At 32.2% G+C, this 20,888-nt stretch overlaps 2 protein-coding genes and 2 pseudogenes across 3 annotated transcripts; 3 read left to right on the top strand and 1 right to left on the bottom strand.

Moving 5' to 3' along the window:
* Positions 1-4,598: 4,598 nt before the first annotated feature.
* LOC149519065 (E3 ubiquitin-protein ligase UPL3 pseudogene) lies at positions 4,599-5,538 on the bottom strand (annotated as a pseudogene).
* Positions 5,539-9,926: 4,388 nt separating this feature from the next.
* Positions 9,927-11,261, top strand: LOC111288564 (RING-H2 finger protein ATL5-like). The gene is made up of 3 exons (XM_022879498.2): positions 9,927-10,451; positions 10,556-10,653; positions 10,831-11,261. Exons 1-3 carry the CDS (start codon positions 10,221-10,223, stop codon positions 11,102-11,104), a joined length of 603 nt encoding a protein of 200 aa, XP_022735233.2. The 5' UTR covers positions 9,927-10,220; the 3' UTR covers positions 11,105-11,261.
* Positions 11,262-14,429: 3,168 nt separating this feature from the next.
* Positions 14,430-16,093, top strand: LOC111288560 (uncharacterized; annotated as a pseudogene).
* On the top strand, positions 15,982-20,877 carry LOC111288563 (peroxisomal membrane protein 11C-like). Of its 2 annotated transcripts, XM_089759253.1 has the most exons (10): positions 15,982-16,122; positions 16,240-16,297; positions 16,538-17,291; positions 18,704-18,914; positions 19,078-19,152; positions 19,248-19,322; positions 19,406-19,486; positions 19,734-19,808; positions 19,884-20,057; positions 20,500-20,877. In XM_089759253.1, the coding sequence occupies exons 4-10, from the start codon at positions 18,735-18,737 to the stop codon at positions 20,797-20,799; spliced, it is 960 nt and encodes a 319-aa protein (XP_089615379.1). In that variant the 5' UTR covers positions 15,982-16,122; positions 16,240-16,297; positions 16,538-17,291; positions 18,704-18,734; the 3' UTR covers positions 20,800-20,877. The 2 variants fall into 2 exon arrangements, with proteins under 2 accessions (XP_089615379.1, XP_089615380.1); XM_089759254.1 differs by lacking the exons at positions 15,982-16,122; positions 16,240-16,297; positions 16,538-17,291 and having other exon boundaries at positions 18,742-18,914; positions 20,537-20,720.
* Positions 20,878-20,888: the final 11 nt, after the last annotated feature.

The following is a 20,888-nucleotide window of genomic DNA, read 5'->3' as shown; positions in this document are numbered from 1 at the left end:
TTTTGATTCAGATCCGAACCAAATATTTATATGATCTTAATCAAATCAAACAAAATTTTATAAGTTCAGTTTAGTTTGATTTATCAATTTTAAATTTTAAATTTTTTATTTTTATATATTATTTTAATATAAAATTTTAATATATTTAAGCAATGTTTATATAATTTTTTTTATTTTATAAAATTTTAAAATATATAAAAACTAAAATAAATATATAATTCGGTTCGGCCGATTTTTTTTTTTTTTTGTTTTTCACCTTCCTATCCGAACTTAATATATACATTTAATGTCCGAAATTAGTTCAAACCAAATAAAAATAAAAACCGATCCAATTCAAACAAAATACTATAATTTCAAATCGATTTTTGGTTTTCTCGAATTTTTTTCTCACCCCTAAATTTGCCTTGAAGCATGATATCTTGCAGCTTCACTCCTTGTCTGAGCTCCAATTACAAGCTCAACATTTTGCTGCCAAAAGTTAGAAGTATAAGATATTGATTTCTAGGTAAATTAGTTTGATAAATATACAAGGCATGGTTTCAGTGGATTCAAAATATTGTAGGGGGAAGAATCTGTCCAATGCATCTGCTAGAGTCCTAATTACTGGAATCGGCTCCAATAGTGTTTCAGTGCTTTCGAGTTGTTGCCTGAAGACCAAATATATGATAATTTGTTACATTCCTTACCAGAGGGAAGATATTGGCAAAAAAACAGTATGAATTAGGAAGTGATTTCGTGATGAATTTGTCGATTACCTGGTGTAGCACTCTCTCCAAATCTGCTTAAAGCAGACAGTGCCCTTCCCTCAAGATTCCATGGCTTTTGTCCATCGCTTTCAGGCTTCAGGAAACCCCCAATTCAGAAGCATTTGGTGTCTCTCCTCCATGGAAGCATTTTATATGAACTGTCCCGGAATAAAGCTAATCTAACTATCACCCTGACGTCCCTCAAGTACCAAGTTATTAGGCTAAGGCATAACGCCAATACATTAGAAAGAAAAGCCTAGCTGAAGCTTTAAGGTGTCATGCATCAGATAATGAATGTTTCTTACTTGATAGCTTCTGTAACAGCAATAAAATTCCATTTCTTATCACCGTAGTACTGCTCTGCAGCAACTTCAACCAAAGTTTCCAAGTCCTTTAGTGCAGATATGCACAAACCATAAGGGAATGATGACGGGTCAGCAGAGCCTGTTTGGCTCTTGTTCCGGGGCGGTGTCAGTTATATGCTCATTGATAGCGGTGACTATGCCCAAAATTGCAGTTACTGCATAAATTTACCATATTGTTCAATAGAGAAAAACTGTCTACAGTGTAGAGAATACAACTTAACAGAGGAAACTTTGAATCCTCTTTACTCCAACATGTAGAAACCTGGAGGGGGGAGCTAAATTTAACTGAAGCCTAATAAAAAGTAATGAAAATGCCACATTTAATGTGTTAATTGATGGGGCGTTATCAAGAAGTAGCCAATGTAACCAAAGTTTCACAAAAACCTGATTCTTGGTAGATCCTGCAATTCATGTATTCGTATTATGTTAAATACTAAAAATTCATATATTCGTACTGTGTTTTATACAAAAATTATGTGTCACAGTTCATATCGACACGAAAATATGAAATATACTTTTTTGATTTTGTTAAATCTATTTATGATTTTTGCTAAAATTTTAAATTATGCTATCTTCTTATTTTTTTATTCATATAATTTTCGTGTCGCATTACCGTATCGTATTTAAAATTGTCAGATCTGCTTCTGGCCCTATCTTCGAAGTGAAGAACTGATTAGGAAAAAGCCATGTCAATCCCTGCACAAAAATGCAAAAATAAGCAAATTGAATTGAATTATATATTTTTATTAGATTTATATTAATTTAAATTTTTATAAAATAAAATAATTATGTTATATATAAATTTATTTAAATATATTAAAAATCTTATTAAAATAATATATAAAAAATTTAAAATTTAAAAACTAATGAATCGAATCAAATCAAAATGAACTAATAAAATTCAATTCAGATTGGATTGATTTTAAGAGAAAATTGATTCAGATTGGAATCAGATGTTAAAAATTCGTAATACTATACATTATTCAAAAAAATCAAACCCAATCCAATCTAATATGAAGTATTATTACCTTACCTGCAATGATGAGCTTAAAACTTAATAAGCCACTGTTAGACAAAAATAAATAAGGAAAGAGAAATAATAAAAAAAAATTTTAACTTTGAAGCATGAAGAATATTTTATTAAAAGTAATTATACATTTAGGATACAATAAAGCCTCAAACTCTTCAATCAAAAATAATGAAAATGGTTATACTAAAAGATTAATTTATAATGAATGAACAGACATAAACTTCTATTTAGATAATTATGATCTTCTGTATTATGACTTTTATGAATAATAATCTATTTATATTTAAATAGTTATGATAATTTATCATATGATAATTGTTTCTGTTTAAACATAATTATTTAAAATATGAATGAAATTAATACAAAAATTAATTTTATTTATCAATAACTAAATCTTTCTATCCAATATGGGATGTATTATATTCTAAACTATCAACAATCCCCCACTAGTTTGGATTGTAGTGCTTAATTTTTACCTTTCATACAAATAAATATTATGAATGCAAAAAGATATCTCTCGATTTAAACCTTCAATTAGCATATATATCTTAAAATTTTAACGAAGTTAATGATGTCCGCAGTTTAAACATCAACTCCTAATGTTAGAATTGAAGATATAACACACATAATACTTATTTATTCTTCTATTAGAGGTTTATAACCACTTTTAGCATTATTATGGTTATGTGCTTATCTTATTCATAAACATTTACAAGAGAGATCCTAATTTTTCCTGTTGAAGCTGCACCACTTCTATGTTTATATAAGTAGAGTTTATATTATGTCTCCATTGCTTTAGACATTTAAAGCTCCATTACTGGTGTAAAAACTCATCATTCCCACGCAATGGATCACACTAGTTTCTAAAATTTGAATGAATTTTACTAGTGTTTAATAGACACATAACAATAATTTGTTTTTACCCACTAAACTTTGTAATTAGAGGTTACTAATTCAAAGCTGGGTTTCCATTATTGGTGTCTAATAATAAGGGTTTAAATTCATTCTACTTGCAAAACTACTAACCAAATATCTTGAAATTTAATTTTCTTTTATGGTAATTACCTCCACTTAAGATTAAATCTTTAATATAATCACTTCAAGCTAAAATGTCCAAACTTTTCATTTTGCATATCATTTATACGCTCTAGACATTGTTGCCTCATTCTTATCATTTTAAAAAATAGTTGGTTTTGGTGTTTACAACAACTTTATATTCATAACTTTCGACCATTCTATCTCCATGCTTTTATACATCCTTAATACAATTATACTTTTAGTACAATTAAAAAAATTCAATGAATAAACCAAACTATTTTAGTCCTTTTAATATATTTTTTAAGGACTGTTTATGACTATACTTTAATAAGTGTTTAAACTTATTAGCTTGTGTAATTTGCTTATAAAATTATAATAAAATCTTACAACACTATTGTGATAATTTTTTATTTTTTTTTATTCTTATCACCCCTACCATGTGCAAGTATGCATTCTGTTATTAAAGAATATCTCATTCAACTATCAAGATATCATATATACTTAATTAAGTTGTCATTTCAGTTATCTTTTCACTATTTGATGATTTTTTTTTTAAGTAAGAAGCCTCCAAATCCACCCTTAGTGAAAGATAACTAGCCAATATCTTAATATTTCAATAAAAGTCTTAAAATTTTTATATTTTAACTCAATATAAGAGTTTATATCAATAAGTTGATTTCAAATATAATCATGCTTCTATAGTTTCCTTTTAAGTCTTTTATGTCAAATTCATTTTATATGAATCTATTTCATAATGGACACTATTAATAATTTTTTTTTATTATCATAAACAAAACCATTTTTATCAACCAAATGGATTAAATAGCATTCTTTTTGCTATTATAAAAGTTTTTCAAAATTAAAATATCTTTGAATCACTCATGGCTTCCAAAGTAAATATATTTTGAAATTTTCACTATATAAAACCATAGATGATAAATCATTTTGTATAATCCATGAATTAAATAATATACATAACAAAAAATTATCACAATGTGATTAAGATTGTGGCATGAATTTTGGCTTATGACTATTCTAAGCTAACCATAATAATCCACCTCATATCTACAAATAATGTAGATTTGGCTATTAAAATTATCTCATTTATAATGATGACTTTTAGTGAAAACCAACTATCTCAAATGTTATCATGAGTTTTCAATGCATATAGTAATTGTCCAATGGCTAATTCCAAGTTCATGATTATTGAAACCTCTAAACTTGATTTCAAACTTTTATGAGAACTTTATTTCTTCACCTTTATGCAACTTATATATCTCTGTTATTTACCACTTTTAATTGATCATAAGATTTTTTTTTATATATATAATAAATTTAAATTTTACTCATAGAACCAATATGCCTATGTAAAATAAGAGTTCATAATATATTTAACTCCAATTTTAATTACTTTCACAATTATTTTGCGATTAATATGTTCATATCTAGATCATCAGTCTCAACGCTAGTAGGAATTTCGGCAAAACTTGGAGGTGAGCCAATATTTAAAGATGCTGAATTCTTGGACTCCTCCACAGAACTTCCTTTAGGATTAGAGTTACCACTGCGATGTCTTTGGAGGGAAGGAACCAAGACATATGGATTTTTCCATCCTAAAACACCAGCCAAGAAACTTGATATGTTTGTCGCACTCAACAGGTTCTGAAGCATCTCTGCACTGCTGAAGTACATCAGTTTTCCAATAACTGAAAGATATTTGGGGCTCACAGTGCTATTGACACTGGAAACATAGATATGTATGAGAACAGGAAAGAGATCCATTCCAAACTGCTGAAGAAGTTTGGCTTGATCATTCAACAATTTCTCTCGGGCTGAAACCTCAGTAGCGTTTCCATTACTGTCTTCTTGCTTGCCAGAGCTACAAGCAGAAGACTTCACAATAGATCCTTTCACAAATATATTTAAGCTGGCAGGGAGGGAGATGGTTCCTTGTGGCAATGGAGGAAGAAGCTCATTTGCTAGATTGTCAATCTCAAAAATCTGCTCCGCTGGTCTACTTAAAGCTGGCGGAACAGATGAGTTAAGAGGAAACGCCAGAGCCTAATAGTATATCTTTAAGTATACCACTGATCCCAAGCAAAAGTAAAGTTTTTTTTTTTTTTTCAGAGGGGACCCCCTTGCACATGTTGAAAGAAGTCAAATTAAGCCCGTATATCTATGTGCTCAACGATGCCTGTCCACCTCCAGAATTACTTGTGGAAATGAGAGATGCAGCTTGAGTAACAAGTCCATGATTGCACAACTCATCTAATTTATCAGGGGAAGATGCAAAGGCTTCAGCAATGCGGGTCAAAAATATGGGTGTTTCTTTGCAGAGAATCAAACGGTGAAGCCACATTAGACTTAGAAATCTCTCCAGTAGCCACACTAGCAAGCAAATTCATTCCAGCATCATTCCCAACTGGTATGCATGCATTTGCTTCAGAGTACTTGACACAACTTTCAATTAAAGCATTAATGGAGCTGAAAGAAGCCTCCTGCGGTTTCCCTGATTTAAGTTCATTTCCAGAAGATGGGTAAGCCGTTTTGTAACTTCAGTTGTTTTCCTGGCATCTTTTCCAGTTTTACAGTTTTTTTTTTTTATTTTATCTAGAACAGCTGTGGGTGAACCATCTCCCTCATCAGACCCAGTCAGCACATCTTTGAAGTCATTGTTCTGTCAAGATTCAGTATTCACATCAGCGATAATATATGTCCAGCAAGCATCACTTTTCTCCTTCATGTTACAATCTAATTGTTCATGCTTCTCTGAAAGCACAGGAGAAAAAACTCTGCTATGACAGAATGATCTTTAAGAGATCCTCCACTGGCACTTTGTGCCGGACTTCTACCTCGATTTGGGATCTTAACAATGAACTTATGACTATTACCCTCAGCCATAGGAGCATCCATGGCCTTTTCACATGTTAAACCAGACTGATATTTTATGCAAAAGCAGACTTGCTTGCAGTCTCTCCTTGAGCAAGCTTAACCGAACCAGTTTTAGAGGCAAAAAGTTGAGTTACTGAACTCTTCATGGCAACCTCAGATGACCCAAAGTACTTGCTTCCACCGTGAGAAACTTTAGTAAGACGATGTCTTGCAGACCAGGTAACAGCCTGATTTGAACCAGACTTAGCATCCATCTCAGCCTCAACTCATTTTTTTTTTTCATGTATCAACTAAACTCCTCGCTTTCTTCTGTATTTCTATATTCTTGTGACTACGCAAATGATTCACAGACTTACCAATGTTACACATCTGTAGAGCTGTAAGATTTGCAGGTAGCTTATCAAGTGCTCTTAGTAAGATTAATCGTCAACTGATCTATCATCCTTGGCCTCATAGGTTATTCTGTTTCCATTACCGTGGCTGATGCCTTACAAGGAGACGCTCCACCAAATGGTTTATGACCTTCACTACCTTCTAAACTCTCCACGTGCTCACCTTTCTTCTGGGCAGTGATAGTTTCCCACTCAGGTTTTTGCTTCTCATTATGACTGGCATGACTACGTGCATCAGTCTCAACATCCTTTTCAGCTTTCACTTCATCAACTTTTTCCAAAACCATATCTTTAGCAGAAGCATGCTCCAGCACCTTTGACACATTTAATTTTCTCTAATATTAATATCCAAATCATGCCAATTTCTTTTCCTTATATCTTCCTTATGCAAAATTAAACTTTTTCATAATTGACTTTAAATTGTTAAACAAAAATAAATAAGGAAAGAAAAATAATATAAAAGAATTTTGACTTTGAGGCGTGAAGTACACTATTTTAAAGGTAATTATATCTTTAGATACAAGAAAGCCTTAATTCTTTAATCAGAAGTAGTGAAAATAATTATACTAAAATATTTATTTATAATAAATGAATAAACATAAACTTCTATTTAGATAATTATGATCTTTTATATAATCATGACTTTTATGAATAATAATCTATTTATATTTAAATAATTATGATAATTTGTCATATGATAATTATTTCTGTTCAAAAATAATTATTTAAAACATAAATAAAATTAATGCAAAAATTAATTTTATTCATCAATAATTAAATATTTTATTCATCAATAATTTTATTCTTTTGTATAATCATGACTTTTATGAATAATAATCTGTTTATATTTAAATAATTATGATAATTTGTCATATGATAATTATTTCTGTTCAAACATAATTATTTAAAACATAAATAAAATTAATGCAAAAATTAATTTTATTTATCAATAATTAAATATTTTTATCTAATATGAGATGTACTACATTTTAAACTAACAACAGCTACAACATAAAGAAAACAAACTAGGAAGTAATAGCAATTGATAAATCCTGTGTGTGCTGAAATGTGAGCTATGAACAAAATGAATGCATTATAGAGCCATGCCATATAACCTTTAGAATGATGTTGAAGACAAGCTTCGGAGACAGGATTGAAGGAATTGATCACTTGAAATAAGATAATCAAGAAATAATAGTATTTTTGCTAAAATTTTTATCGGCATAGTTTTCATATCTTTTTATTATTATATTTTAAATTATCAAATTTAATCATTAATAAGCACATAATTGCATATCAAATCTTGAAAAATTTACTAGTTCTTGGCTAGAAAAAAAATGATCAAACATATATGTTCACTTATAAATCCAGCACTTCACCACCAAACCCAATCTCTAAAAGAAATTGCTATGGAGTTTATTTGGATGAAAATGAAATTGATTTCAATAAGATTAAATATAGCGATGGAGATGAGATTGATAATTGTAATGGTAACATTAAAATTAGTAGTGAAAATATATATTTAAATGCAAACGTAGTAGTGATAGTAAGATGAATTGTAATGAAAAACTGATAGGGATATTATATTAAAATTTATATGTAATGAAAAATTTAAATTATTTAATATTTATAAAATTAATAAATTATTAAAAATTACTAAATTATTTTTATGTTAAATAATAGTTTTGTTAATAAATAATTATTAATTTTATCTTATAAAAAATAATTCATTTTGAAAACTTTTAAATAAAAAAATTAAAAGTAAAATAAAATAAAATTGGATAAATGTTTTAAAAAATAAACAAATGAGGGTTAGAAATGAAATAAACTTATGATTGAAGTTAGGAATGTTAATGGATCGGATTAGGATAGGTTTTTATTTGCTCCGAACTCAACTTAACTTTATAAATTTAATAGTTGAACCCGACACGATTTTCATATGTTTAAACTCGTAACCGACCCAACCCAAAATAATAAAATATTATTTTTATATAAAATATTTTTTAATATTATTTTTATATAAAATATTATTTTAAAGTATTAATATAAAATTAAATAAATAAAAAATAATATATATATATATATATATTGGGTCAAGTTGAAACAGATTTGCATAAAACTTGACCCTAACTTTTCTTCAAAAATATTTGACCCGACTCAATGCAATCCAAAACTTTATTTAAAAAAAAAATCCTATAAAATCGAGTTGAAATCCAACGAATACAAATTAAATTATCAACCCTAATTGAAGTTAAAAAATTTTCTCCGAAGCAATGAGATTTTAATAAGTAATTGAAACTGTATCACGATGAGATGGTATACTTTTATGAACCAAACACGAAAATTACGCGATTTGCTCATTTAACCGCGTCTTTCCATATCTTCCTTTAAATCCAAATCAAGCTCTAAGTCAATTAGTGATAATAATTTCATTCAACTACTTTTTTATAATCGAAATTAAATGATGAAGTGTTTGAACATGATCCTCAAATCAGACTCAAAAGATTGTTAGGTTAATGAGGAATATAGAAATTCGAGACACATTATGTCAAGAAAGAACTTCATTTGATGATAATGATGTTGAGAAACACAAAGTCCGTTGCTAAATCTAATTATTCATGTATTTATATAATATAAAATATTAAAATTTATATATTTGTATTTGTATTATATTTTATATAAAAATTACATATCATAATTTTTATTGATACAAAAATATAAAATATATTTTTTTATTTTTATTAAACTCATGTATTTATTGTTAAAATTTCAAATTGTATCATATTTATATATTTTTTTCGTATAATATTCGTATTATGTTTTAAAATAATGAACCTTAAAATAACCAATTATAGAAGCAGAATTCAAATCAATCAAAGAAAATATAGAAAATTGTGGTACTAGGGAAAGTCAATCATTAATCATAATAGGCAAAGACTTAATTTAAGGAAGAAGTTTGGAGGAAAAAACAATGTCTGGTAGGTATGAGCGCATTACGCATGTATGTTGATATAGAAAATTCAAAGTCATGATTTAAACAAATAGAAAAAAATTGCAATCTCTGACGTATAGTGTGATTGATGAACTAAGAAAATTGTAACAGATACAAAACAATTAAACATATAAATTATAAATTTATATTTGATAAAACATTAATAATTCATATATTTATTTTATATTTTATACAAAAATTTATATAAAATTTTTACTAAAATTTTAATTCAAATAATTTTATTTTATTTTTTTATCTTATTTTCGTAACCCGTCGATTTTGAGCTTTAGAAGTCTAAAAGCAACAGATCATGGGGATCCTCTACCTTGGCTTTTGGAATCTAACATTGGTGTATATCCACTTCTTTTACCATTGATTCTCTTGGAATTTTGTTGCCAAAACTGACTACCAGCTACAATGTCAACCATCTGATAAAAGTGGGCCCAGTAAATGCAATTCCAAAGATGAAAGAAAACGGAAACGAACTGTCTTCCTTCCACAACTCTCTTCTCTCAAGTCTCATCCCCACCATTCATTCATGGCCACGCAATATTAACTCTTGAGTCTTGACCCCATCCAAAGCCTTATAATTCCATGTGGTAGATTTATTTTGTGATCAGAAACTGGCCTTTTCCCAGTTTTTCTTGGAAAATTCTGATCTGGGTCTTTGTTATTTTTTCTTGGAAAATTCTAGTTTGTGTACAATCTCTTTTGTCTGTTTGGGGGTGTTGTTCTTGTTCTTGTTCTGGTTTCTTGTGTTTTTACATGTTATTTTGGTCTTGGAATTGCAGCTGTTGGTTGGTTTTGGATTTGGTTTCAAGAAACAGGCAGTTAAATATGTTTGGTTCAGGCATGAATTTGATCACAACTCTCATTGGTTTTGGAATGAGTGCAGCTTTTATTGTGTTTGTTTGTACAAGAATCATTTGTGGGAGGATTCGAGTGGCCCGGGAGAGACAAATGTTTCAGACTGATTCTAGGATTGATCTGGAACAGGTTTTCATTTGATTATCTCAATTGAATTTTCTTGCCTGATAAAAACAACTTTCCTGTTCAGATTTGAGCTTTGGATTTTTACCATTTCTTGTTTGTTGTGGCAGCCAGAGCAACAGATTGGAGCCCTTGAACCAGTTGTAGTTGCTGCCATACCCACCTTGAGGTTCAATCAGGAGGCCTTCAGTTCTGTAGAAGATGCACAGTAAGTTGACGCTCAGCCTTCCGTTTTCTTGTATCACGAGCCCTTGAACCGAACATGAACGAATTTTATTATGTTCGTATAGTTTGATAAACTTAATAAACAAACGAAAATCGAATCTATTCGCGAAATGTTTATGGATAGATGACAATAAGATTTACTAATTTTCCCTGTGCACAGATGCTCAATATGCTTAGGTGAATACCAAGAGAAAGAAGTATTAGGAATCATGCCCACGTGTGGCCACAACTTTCACCTTTCTTGCATCGACGTATGGCTAAGAAAACAGTCCACATGTCCTGTCTGTCGCTTGCCATTGCAGGACACTTCTGAAGCAAAACGAATGAGAGCAGCAACATTCAGGATGGCTCAATCTATGGATGACCCTGAGGCTTCAGCTGACCATTCCATTGGAAACCAAATCAACCAACTGCATCCTGATTCTGCTACTTGAATTTCAGACATGAACACAGGACAAGCAGGAATGCGAAATTGATTGAGCAAAGAGAAATGGTCTGCCTGGTCAAAAGATCAAAGGATCTAGTACATAATGACTATTGCTGGGATTCTGTACACCTTATTTGTACATAAATTGCCATTCCTTCATTTGATCGTGGGGTAGCACTGATTGAGGTAATTCTCATTTCTTATTACATTTAAAAAGAATTGTCGTCCGTCGACTTAATTCGAATAACAATCATAACACTAACAAATTTAAAATTTAAATATTAATATTTATAATTTTTTTTGTATCTTCAAATCGTAATTTCTATGTAAAAAAAAGTCATTACCGCTTAAAAAACATGATATTTTCTCAAATTCTGAATGGATCATGTTTTTTTTATTCTTCACCTTAACTCTTGGTGCTCTACAACAACATTATCTTTAAAATTTACTTGCAGATGACAAAGCTAAATTGATGTTACTGGGAGCATTTTACATATACTTTTCTTTATTATAATCATACAATCAGTCAATTACAATGAATAATTATATAAAGATTCATTATTTAAAAATGTGAATTTTACATAATATTTTATAAATCTTACGTAATATTAAATTAGAATTGATTGATTGCATCATAAATTATAGGTGTGATGTTTCCGACGTCGTCATAGTTACACACAATGGGCAAGTAGCTTTGACCATTACAAACCTGCTACCATTACCTTGCCTAAGTGGCTTGTCTGGTTGAGTTCTTGTCTAGTGATTGCAATCTTTGATTAATAAATAATTTTAGTGAGTTATGGAAGACATTAGATTGGCCAATCAGCTAATTGCCAATTTTTTATTTTTTTCAAATTCAATCATGTTTTATAATCAGAATGGCAATTTTAGAAACATTTAGGGACTTATGACTAAATATTTCAGATTAGTTCACACTTAGGAAAGATTTAACGAAATTTCTTAAGTGATAAAGAAATATGAAAATTTTTTTAATCCGATTGATTAAAATTACAATTTGATACCAATCTAATTCAAATATTAAACAACTCTTATTTAAATAACCTAAAAACTTAATATGATTTAAATTTAATTTAAGTTCAAAAGTTAATAATTTAAATATAAATTTATTCAAACACTAATAATTTTAGTTTTAGACTTGAATATTTTGGGTTTTAAATTCAAATGCATCAAACTAAAAATTATTCAAATTAAGAGCAATTTAATTTTATTTAGCATAAAATAATTACTCATTAAAATTATCATATTCCATCATATAATTATCATCTCTAATTATAATTATCCACACCAATTTAATTCAATCTAAAAAATTATTACTCACTCCATCTTATTTTCTTTTTTATTTTTTTAAAATTTTTTTGCATTTTGATATTAAAAATTACAAGATTTTAATTTCATAAAATAATTTAATATTAAATATTAAATATATTAAAATTTTAAAAAAATTTAGGCTTCGTTTATTTTGCAAAAAATAATTTTCAAAAAATGATTTCTGAAAAATATTTACATTTTTTAAGTTAAAAGAGATTTTTTTATTTGGATAAGTTAATAAAAAATATTTTTTGTTATTTAGTTATTTTTAGAAAATTTTTTTTAAAATAATATTAATATAACTATTAAAATGTATTTATTATTAAAATATATTGAAATTATATATTATTAAAATCAGAATCACAACCGCACATTTCCCAAAGTTGCTCGACTTTAAACAATCGTGTCTGAAGAAACACGCGTCTGAAGACCCCCCTGACACAGTGTCTTCGAAGGAGGTTTGATTTTTGAATCTGATCGTGATCGTTGCTTTACTGTAAAGCTCAAATACTTTAAAAAAATGGGAACCTTTTCTTTTGGTTTTCAAGCTTAAGCTTGTGGTTGTCTTCATGGTTTATGATCCTTCATCAGGAAACAAAAAATGCGTTCTGGGTATTTTGATTCTCAGAAACAAATCTGACTGCTGTTTTTGGAACTATCAGCTGTGGTGTAGCTGATTCTCAGAAGCATCTTCTGGGTTGGAATTGAAAGAGAAAGAGATGTTAGAGAATTAAGCTACAGTAGGTTGCTTGATAGTGCAAAAGGGACAAGTTTTGGAGTTCCTGGGTCTTAAAGGTTGGTTTTATTGATTTTGGCTTTGCTTTCTTTGATCCCTACCCTGATAAAAGCAAACCAAAGTGGGTTTCATTTTTATTCTTTTCTCTTTTTCTGATGCAATTGTTCACCCTTCTCTCCTTTTTTTTTTTTTGCTTTCTTTCATCTTGGTTTCTCTGAATTTGATAATTTTGATTGGAGTTGAATGTTTTCTTACTGTTCTTTTGTTTTGCTTATAGATTAGCTTCACACAGCATATAGTGGGGATGCAAATGGTAGAGTGCTGGGAATTTCAGGGAAAGTCAAAGCAATTGTGAGGCACCATTTCTTTTGGAATTCATTGCTTTGAATTTTCTTAAAAATGTGTTATTGAATTTAAATATACTCGAAACACACAGCTTTGGATAGGGACTCCTATCTTCTCTTCAACTTCCATGGCTGATGCCAACAATCCAATTTTTGCTTTCATTGCTAGGAAAATTCTTCACCTTTGGCTTTAGATCAAGTCCATATATCAAAGATCTCTACCACAATCTCATACCATACCACCATATTCATGGTTAAAAGGAAAGTTGGTTTTGATCCTTTTTTTTTCAGCCACTTACGAATATACCCTTGAATTGCAGTCCTGCAGTGTGCTATGTCACTTGGTTTGCAAAAGGGTATTCTGTTACTTTCGAGAAATATTCATTGACGGTTTCTTGATTAGACTGCAATCCTTTAGTAGTTAAAATGTAAATTCTTTCATTTTCATCGACTAAAGGTTTGTAAAATATGCTGATGATTACATGTTTCTTTTAAGATCATAATTTTTACTTGCCATTTAATGATCACTTGATAAAGCAAAGGAAAGGGCTCGTGTGGGCATCTTTATGTACTTCAATTTTGTGGGTCGGGTCCAAAAGAGGTCCAAGGGATGACTAATGAACTAACTAATGATTTCATCGGTCTTGTTTTCAGCAAACAAGCTTTGTGTGATCACACAAGATTCTTGATACTCTTAGGTTCTGGACTATTTTTTTATTTTTCTTTTGTTATTATTAATTTATAATTTAAATATTTGATGATTGCAACTGCTCCACTGCTTTTCCATTTTCTATCAAAATATCCTTTCTGCCTTGTTAGTTATCCTTTTCTCTCATATGGCTCATTACTGAAGGTTTGAGTTTCTATGAATTTCACTTGATACAGCTCCAGTGATCATTTTGATCAAAATTCATATCTGAATCATGGGAGAAGGTACTGAAGATGGGGTTTTGGATGATACTTGGTCGGCTGAGGAATGGTTGTCACATGCTCAAGAGCTTGTTCCCAATGGCACTTGATAAGGCAAGGGAGGTGAAGGGGTTCCCTGGTAGGTGGAAGTTGTTAATTTCCAAATTGGAACAGATCCCTTCATGCTTATCAGACTTGTCGAGCCATCCTTTCTTTTCCAAAAATGCTTTTTGTAAAGAGCAGTTGCAGGTGGTGTCAAAGACATTGAAAGAAACAATTGAATTGGCAGATTTATGTCTGAAGGAGAAGTACAAGGGGAAGCTTAAGATGCAGAGTGATCTTGATGCATTGTCAGGGAAGTTGGATCTGAATTTATGGGATTGTGGACTTCTGATCAAGATTGGTGCAATCTACTTTACCTTTATCAGAGACTGCAACACATGGCCATCTAAAGAAATTGCTTGCACGGCTTCAGAGTGGGCACTTAGAAGCAAAGTACAAAGCTTTTGACAGCCTTGTTGAGGCCAACAAGGGGGACGAAAAGAGTCTATTGTCTGTTACTGGATGGAGTAACATTGCTGCTTGAGTCCAGTTTTAACAACGACATCTCCTCCTATCAAGGAAAAGACTGCAACTATAATCTGCTCACTTGCAGAATCTGGTAGTTGCGAGAGCTGGCTTGTTTCATAAGGTGTTTTGCCGCCTCTGATAAGGCTGGTTGAATCTGGCAGCACAGTTGGTGAAGAGAAGGCCACAATTTCGCTGCAGAGATTATCAATGACTGCAGAAACAGTCCAAGGAGTTGTAGGGCATGGTGGGGTTCGAACGCTAAGCAAAATTTACTGAACAGGATATTCTGTTCACAGGCTGCAGCTGCTAGTACCTTAAAAAATATATCAGCTGTCCCTGAGGTTCGACAAATACTAGCAGAGGAAGGAATTATAACGGTCATGATCAATCTCCTTGATTGCAGAATCTCACAGCCAGGCCCAGCAATCAGAATCTGAGAAGGTCTGTTACTCAGAAGGTGGATTTCGAAGTCTATTGGTATACCTCTATGGTCCTTTGCCCCAGGAATCTGCAGTTAGAGCCTTGAGGAATTTGGTTGGATCAGTTTCCATGGAAGTTCTGATATCACTTGGTTTCCTCCCTCCATTAGTTCATGTGCTTAAATCTGGATCACTTGGTGCACAACAAGCTGCTGCAACAGCCATCTGTCGAGTTTGCAGTTCAAGTGAAATGAAAAAACTGGTGGGTGAAGCTGGATGAATCACTCTTCTTATTAAAATGCTTGAAGCTAAATCAAACAGTACAAGAGAGGTAGCCGCTCAAGCCCTTTCAAGCTTTGTAACCGTCTCTCAGAATTGCAGAGAAGTCAAAAAGGATGATAGAAGTGTGCCAAATCTGGTCCAGTTGCTTGATCCAAGTCCCCAAAGCACTGCAAAAAAAGTATGCAGTTTCCTGCCTGGAATCTCTCTCAACAAGTAAGAAATGCAAGAAGCTTATGATCTCATATGGAGCAATTGGATATCTCAAGAAGCTTTCAGAGATGGAAATCCCTGGTGCCAAGAAGCTACATGAGAGGTTGGAAAAAGGAAAGCTTAGAAGTTTGTTCAGCCGGAAATAGGGGAAGAAATGTAACTCTCCTTTTGTATAACAAAACTTTCCTTGCTTGTGATCTCCGTTTCATTATCTGTGCGAAACAAGGTAGTCATAGAATTAAATCTAGCAATTCATGTATTTATGTTGTGCAAAACATTGACAATTTATATATTTGAATCGTGTTTTACATAAAAATTGCATGTTTTTGTTATCAATAATCAGACATTGGCCTACGGTTCACATATACTGTCAGACTCCCATATCCTTGCTTCTAATCAAGGTAAGCTTTTATGATTCAATTCCATCCAAGTTTCTCTACTTTGGTATCTGTACAGGGATTGAAACTGAAAAAATGTTACAAATTTGCAGATTTTGCCCAGTTTATGGGGGATTTCACCATGAAATCTGTGTTCCTATAACTCTGTTTAACATTTAATACTAAAAATTTCCTGTTTATACACCAATTAGGAGTTGTTATAAGCATCATGAATAATTTATTTTCCTTCTGCTATTTTCTCAGCACCCAAACATAAATTAAGAATCCCTATGACAGAACTGCCATCAAATGAATATGCTTCAACATGGAATGCCACGCTGCCAATGCAAACCCACCTTCATTTATGGGAGATGACAGCAACCCGCAACTACAACTACAACCTTCTTTCATTTTAACCCTCCATTTTAACTTCTTTTCCAAACCATTGCAACCCCACCCACTTCATGATTTCCAGAAATCACCCATAAATGTTACGTGAAACCGACTGAAAGCTGAAAAAGAACCAGTTTTTCAATGTCTGTTAACATGTTTGAATGTGGATAAGGCCATAAGCAGAGACAAAGACAATGCAGCAGCTGTCTGATTTTAACGTTCTTGAGATGCGTGTTAAGCAACTGCTTTGCCCAAATCTTGTTCAAGTGCAAGGTTTTGTCTAAGGCACTCTTTGCTCGCACCATCACAGCTGTTAAAATCTAAGCCGACGGTCAAGAATCCTGGATTATGCTACTGGGTCCCCAAGGATAATAATCCAACGGTTAAAAACTCTACATTGATGTGGGTTTTTTTTTTTGTGTTGGAAAAGATTGGACCAAACAAGCCTTTATCACACGTAGAGATAGAGAAACCGAAAAGCAACATACTGAGCTGGTGCTGCAGAGAGACTGAGACCCGGAAGCTCAAGTCTGCTCCCATTTCAAAGAAAAAAGAAGGAATTTTTATTAAAGAAAGGGGGACAATATTGTGGATTTGGAGGCCAAATCGTCAGGCACTTTCTTTGGTACTATTCTCTTTCTGTTTCTTTCTTTTTCCTTGTATGTGGGTGCTTGTTGAATTGGCCAAAACCCTAGTTGTTTGATTGGTTAGTATGTGTTTTGAGCTGTGAGTAGAAAAATCTTTGCTTTTATCTTGACTGGTATGTTGTTGCTGTTGCTATATGGTATCTTGACTAGTTTGATTGAATTTAGTGTATGTTCTTCTGTATGATTGTTATTGTCTTGTTTAATTTGTTAGTTTTTTAGTGTTTTTCAATCTGGTGATTTGGGTAGACATGGTGGTTTGGTCCGCTTGGTTGATAGGAAAGAGGCAGAAATTGAAATTCTGAGTATTTGTTAGTTGTTATTGTATGGATTCTATGGAAAGTATTGTAAAATTAAGCTAAACAATAGGTACTAGAATCAGCTAATTATGATTTGGCATTTTTTTTTTTTTGTATTGGAGCTCATCGGGATTTGAATTCCGATAACCGAAACTAAGAGTTCAACACTCTACCAACAGATCACACGGCTGTTGGTGATTTGGCATGTTATTTGTTTAAGCTAAAAGCGTCCATATATTTTCCTTTGCAGGCAAATAGACATCAGACAATAGTAAATTTGTTAGAAGAGTTAGATGCTTTAGAGTACTTTATATTTTATAGAGTTCAGTGAATGAGTTGGCACAAAATTTTAATTTGTTTTTGGAAATTTTAGTTTGAGTTTAAGCTGTTAGTTAGAGCTTTCATGCCATTTAGGGATTGCAAATTTGTTTAGTTAGAGCTTGGTCGTTTAAGCAACAACATACTTTCTCCTTGCTTCTTATAATCGGATAGAGATGATGATGCATACAGGCACCCACACACATGTCCATAGTTTTATGCTATAGTACGACATGTAGCATGGCACCAAAAAAAATGAACAGATAAAAAATGTGCGAGTGAATGTAGCTGGATCCTCCGGAACCCCAAGAATCCTTACTTAGAATGGAATTCCAACTCAATTTTGCTCTTTGGAGAGCACAATTAGATGAAAGTTGTAAGCTGTTTTGCTGGGTGGGGGGGGGGGGGGGGGGGGCGGTGTTATTGTCTATCGTTGGTCTCTATGGTAGAATCAGTTGGGGGCTTGAGATGTGGTGGTTACCTTGTGGCAGATGTCAGCGTTCAAGTCCGCTTATCTCCAACTCATGAACTTAGCCGAAACAAAGCTATATGTACCCAATTTTTCTGATTCAGCAGTTCGATCTATGATTTATCATTCAACTCACACATAGTTGATGACTTCAAAATTTTGATTGGTACTTAATCTCTGTTTGAAAGTAGAAGCTCTTCTTCCTTTTTAGTAGCTTGCTTAAACTGGTTGATAATGTTGGCTTTGGTACATGCTTCGCATAGGACTCGTAAGCTTATTTGAAAAACTAATTATCATGAGTTTTCAGGTGTCTTGTGGATAAAAGATGAGTATGCTCGATGCAACTAGAGCAAAAACTCACACTTATAGTTTTGTATTTGAATAAGGCTGAAGCAAGGGATAAGATATGCAGGGCTATACAATATGGTTCGAAATTCTTAAGTAATGGACAACCAGGCACAGCTCAAAATGTTGACAAATCAACCAGCTTGGCTCGGAAAGTTTTCCGTCTTTTTAAGGTTATCTCACTATGTCAAATACTAAAACTGACAAGTTGGTTTATGTTGTACAAGAATGAACAATCCCAGAAACTTTAATGGTTGGAAAAAAACGATTTTCTTTTCTGTTTGAGTGCTGGTATGATTCTAATCAGATGCGTGCTCATTTTAAATGAATTTGCAGTTTGTCAATGATTTGCATGGTCTTATTAGCCCAGTTCCTCAAGGAACTCCCCTTCCACTTGTTCTACTGGGAAAGGTGTGATGAACTTCCAATTTTCTGCAATATTTCTCTACTGTTTCAACTTAGTTAATTTAATTCCCCTTTGTGGGTTAATTTTATGGTTGTTTCAGTCAAAAAATGCACTGTTGTCAACGTTCTTATTTCTTGATCAAATTGTCTGGCTTGGCAGAACAGGCATCCATAAGGTATCAAATACACTTCATTTTGTTATTCTACTTAATTTGTTTGTCTTGGTTTGCACATTTTAACCGAAATAAGCTGTTTACAGAACAAAGAACGAGCTGACCTGATCGGACGAATATCCCTTTTCTGTTGGATGGGTTCCTCGATTTGTTCAACCTTGGTCGAGGTTTGTTGCTTTTCATTAAATTGAGAACTAGTCTCCACCTACAATTTTTTATCCTTAAGATGTTTCATTAGCCAGTGGCGGATCCACTCTTTGATTAGGGTATCCATTGACAGTCCGAAAAATTGATAAATCAGTCGGCAGTTTTTTATATGTATTATAAATGAACATCCTTGAAAAAAATCCTGAATCTGCCACTCTCAGTAGCTATATCCACTTTTTCATGCATATATACCTTCTTTTTTATCAGCTTGGGGAGCTTGGGAGGCTATCTGCATCAATGAAAAAGTTGGAAAAGAATCTCAAGAACAGTGATAAGTACAAGGTATGTTCACTATATGTTTCTTTTAGGATTCTTATTCCTGTATTTCCCAACTTTATTGTGCTTCTATAAATGCAGAATGAGCAATATCGTGCCAAGCTCGAAAAATCAAGTGACAGGACTCTAGCTCTTGTTAAAGCAGGAATGGATATAGTGGTAGCGGCCGGGCTTCTTCAATTGGCACCAAAGAAAGTCACTCCTCGTGTAACCGGTGCCTTTGGATTTGTTTCGTCTCTCATCTCCTGTTATCAGGTACTCGATTCTGTGCACTGGACGGTGGGATGTTTAGCTGTGAATGTATTTTTGGGGAATCACTAGTTTTGTTGAAGAAGAGTTAAAGGTTCATGTAAAAGTAGAGAAATTACACGGACTAGCATGTAAATTTATGAAAGATAACCTACAAATATAATGAACTTTAACCTTTAGGATAACTCCAATGCCCATGTTTGTCTATTTTGTGTCTAACACGTGCAAAATACCAAAATTACCGTCATAATTGGTGCCAATGCATCAAATCACAAAACACCTTTTTTTGTTTTTAGCAAATTCACATACAAATTTTGGTAAAATGAACCGTGTTGCACTTGTTTTTTTTTTTTTTTTTTCGTATCGCATCACCGTGTCACAATCAGTCTAATAAGCTCAAGTCATTAAGTAGGACATTCTGGATCAAAACTCAAATATGAATTTACAGACGTTGGAGGCTGACAAGATTCTGCCGTGTGTTGCAGTTACTTCCAGCACCAGCCAAATCCAAGACAGAGAGGGAAGCCTGATTTCCTCAACAAGCTTGAGTATCATTTCAATAATTCAATTGAACTTGTGTGTTAAGTTCATATGGGTGCAAGTTTTTGAAGAATTTGTCAAACCTGGGGTGCCCTGGAAAATCCTCTTCCCATTTAGCACCACTGTTGCTGCATTTCCTTCAGGCGCTCAACAAAATGATACTAAATGTATATTGCTGTTATTTGTTCACATTGATGAATTTAGGTAGTTTATATCATAGCCTACTCTCTTTGTATGACAAATCTGATCAGTTTGGTTTAATACATGCCCAACCCTATTTATTCTATGTGATCTAAA

Source organism: Durio zibethinus, chromosome 4 (genome assembly GCF_047325235.1).
Source record: "Durio zibethinus cultivar Kanyao isolate XHJ-2024 chromosome 4, ASM4732523v1, whole genome shotgun sequence".
NCBI lineage: Eukaryota > Viridiplantae > Streptophyta > Magnoliopsida > Malvales > Malvaceae > Durio > Durio zibethinus.
Note: the sequence above shows the minus strand (reverse complement) of the source record. Positions and strands in the feature narration are given on the sequence as shown.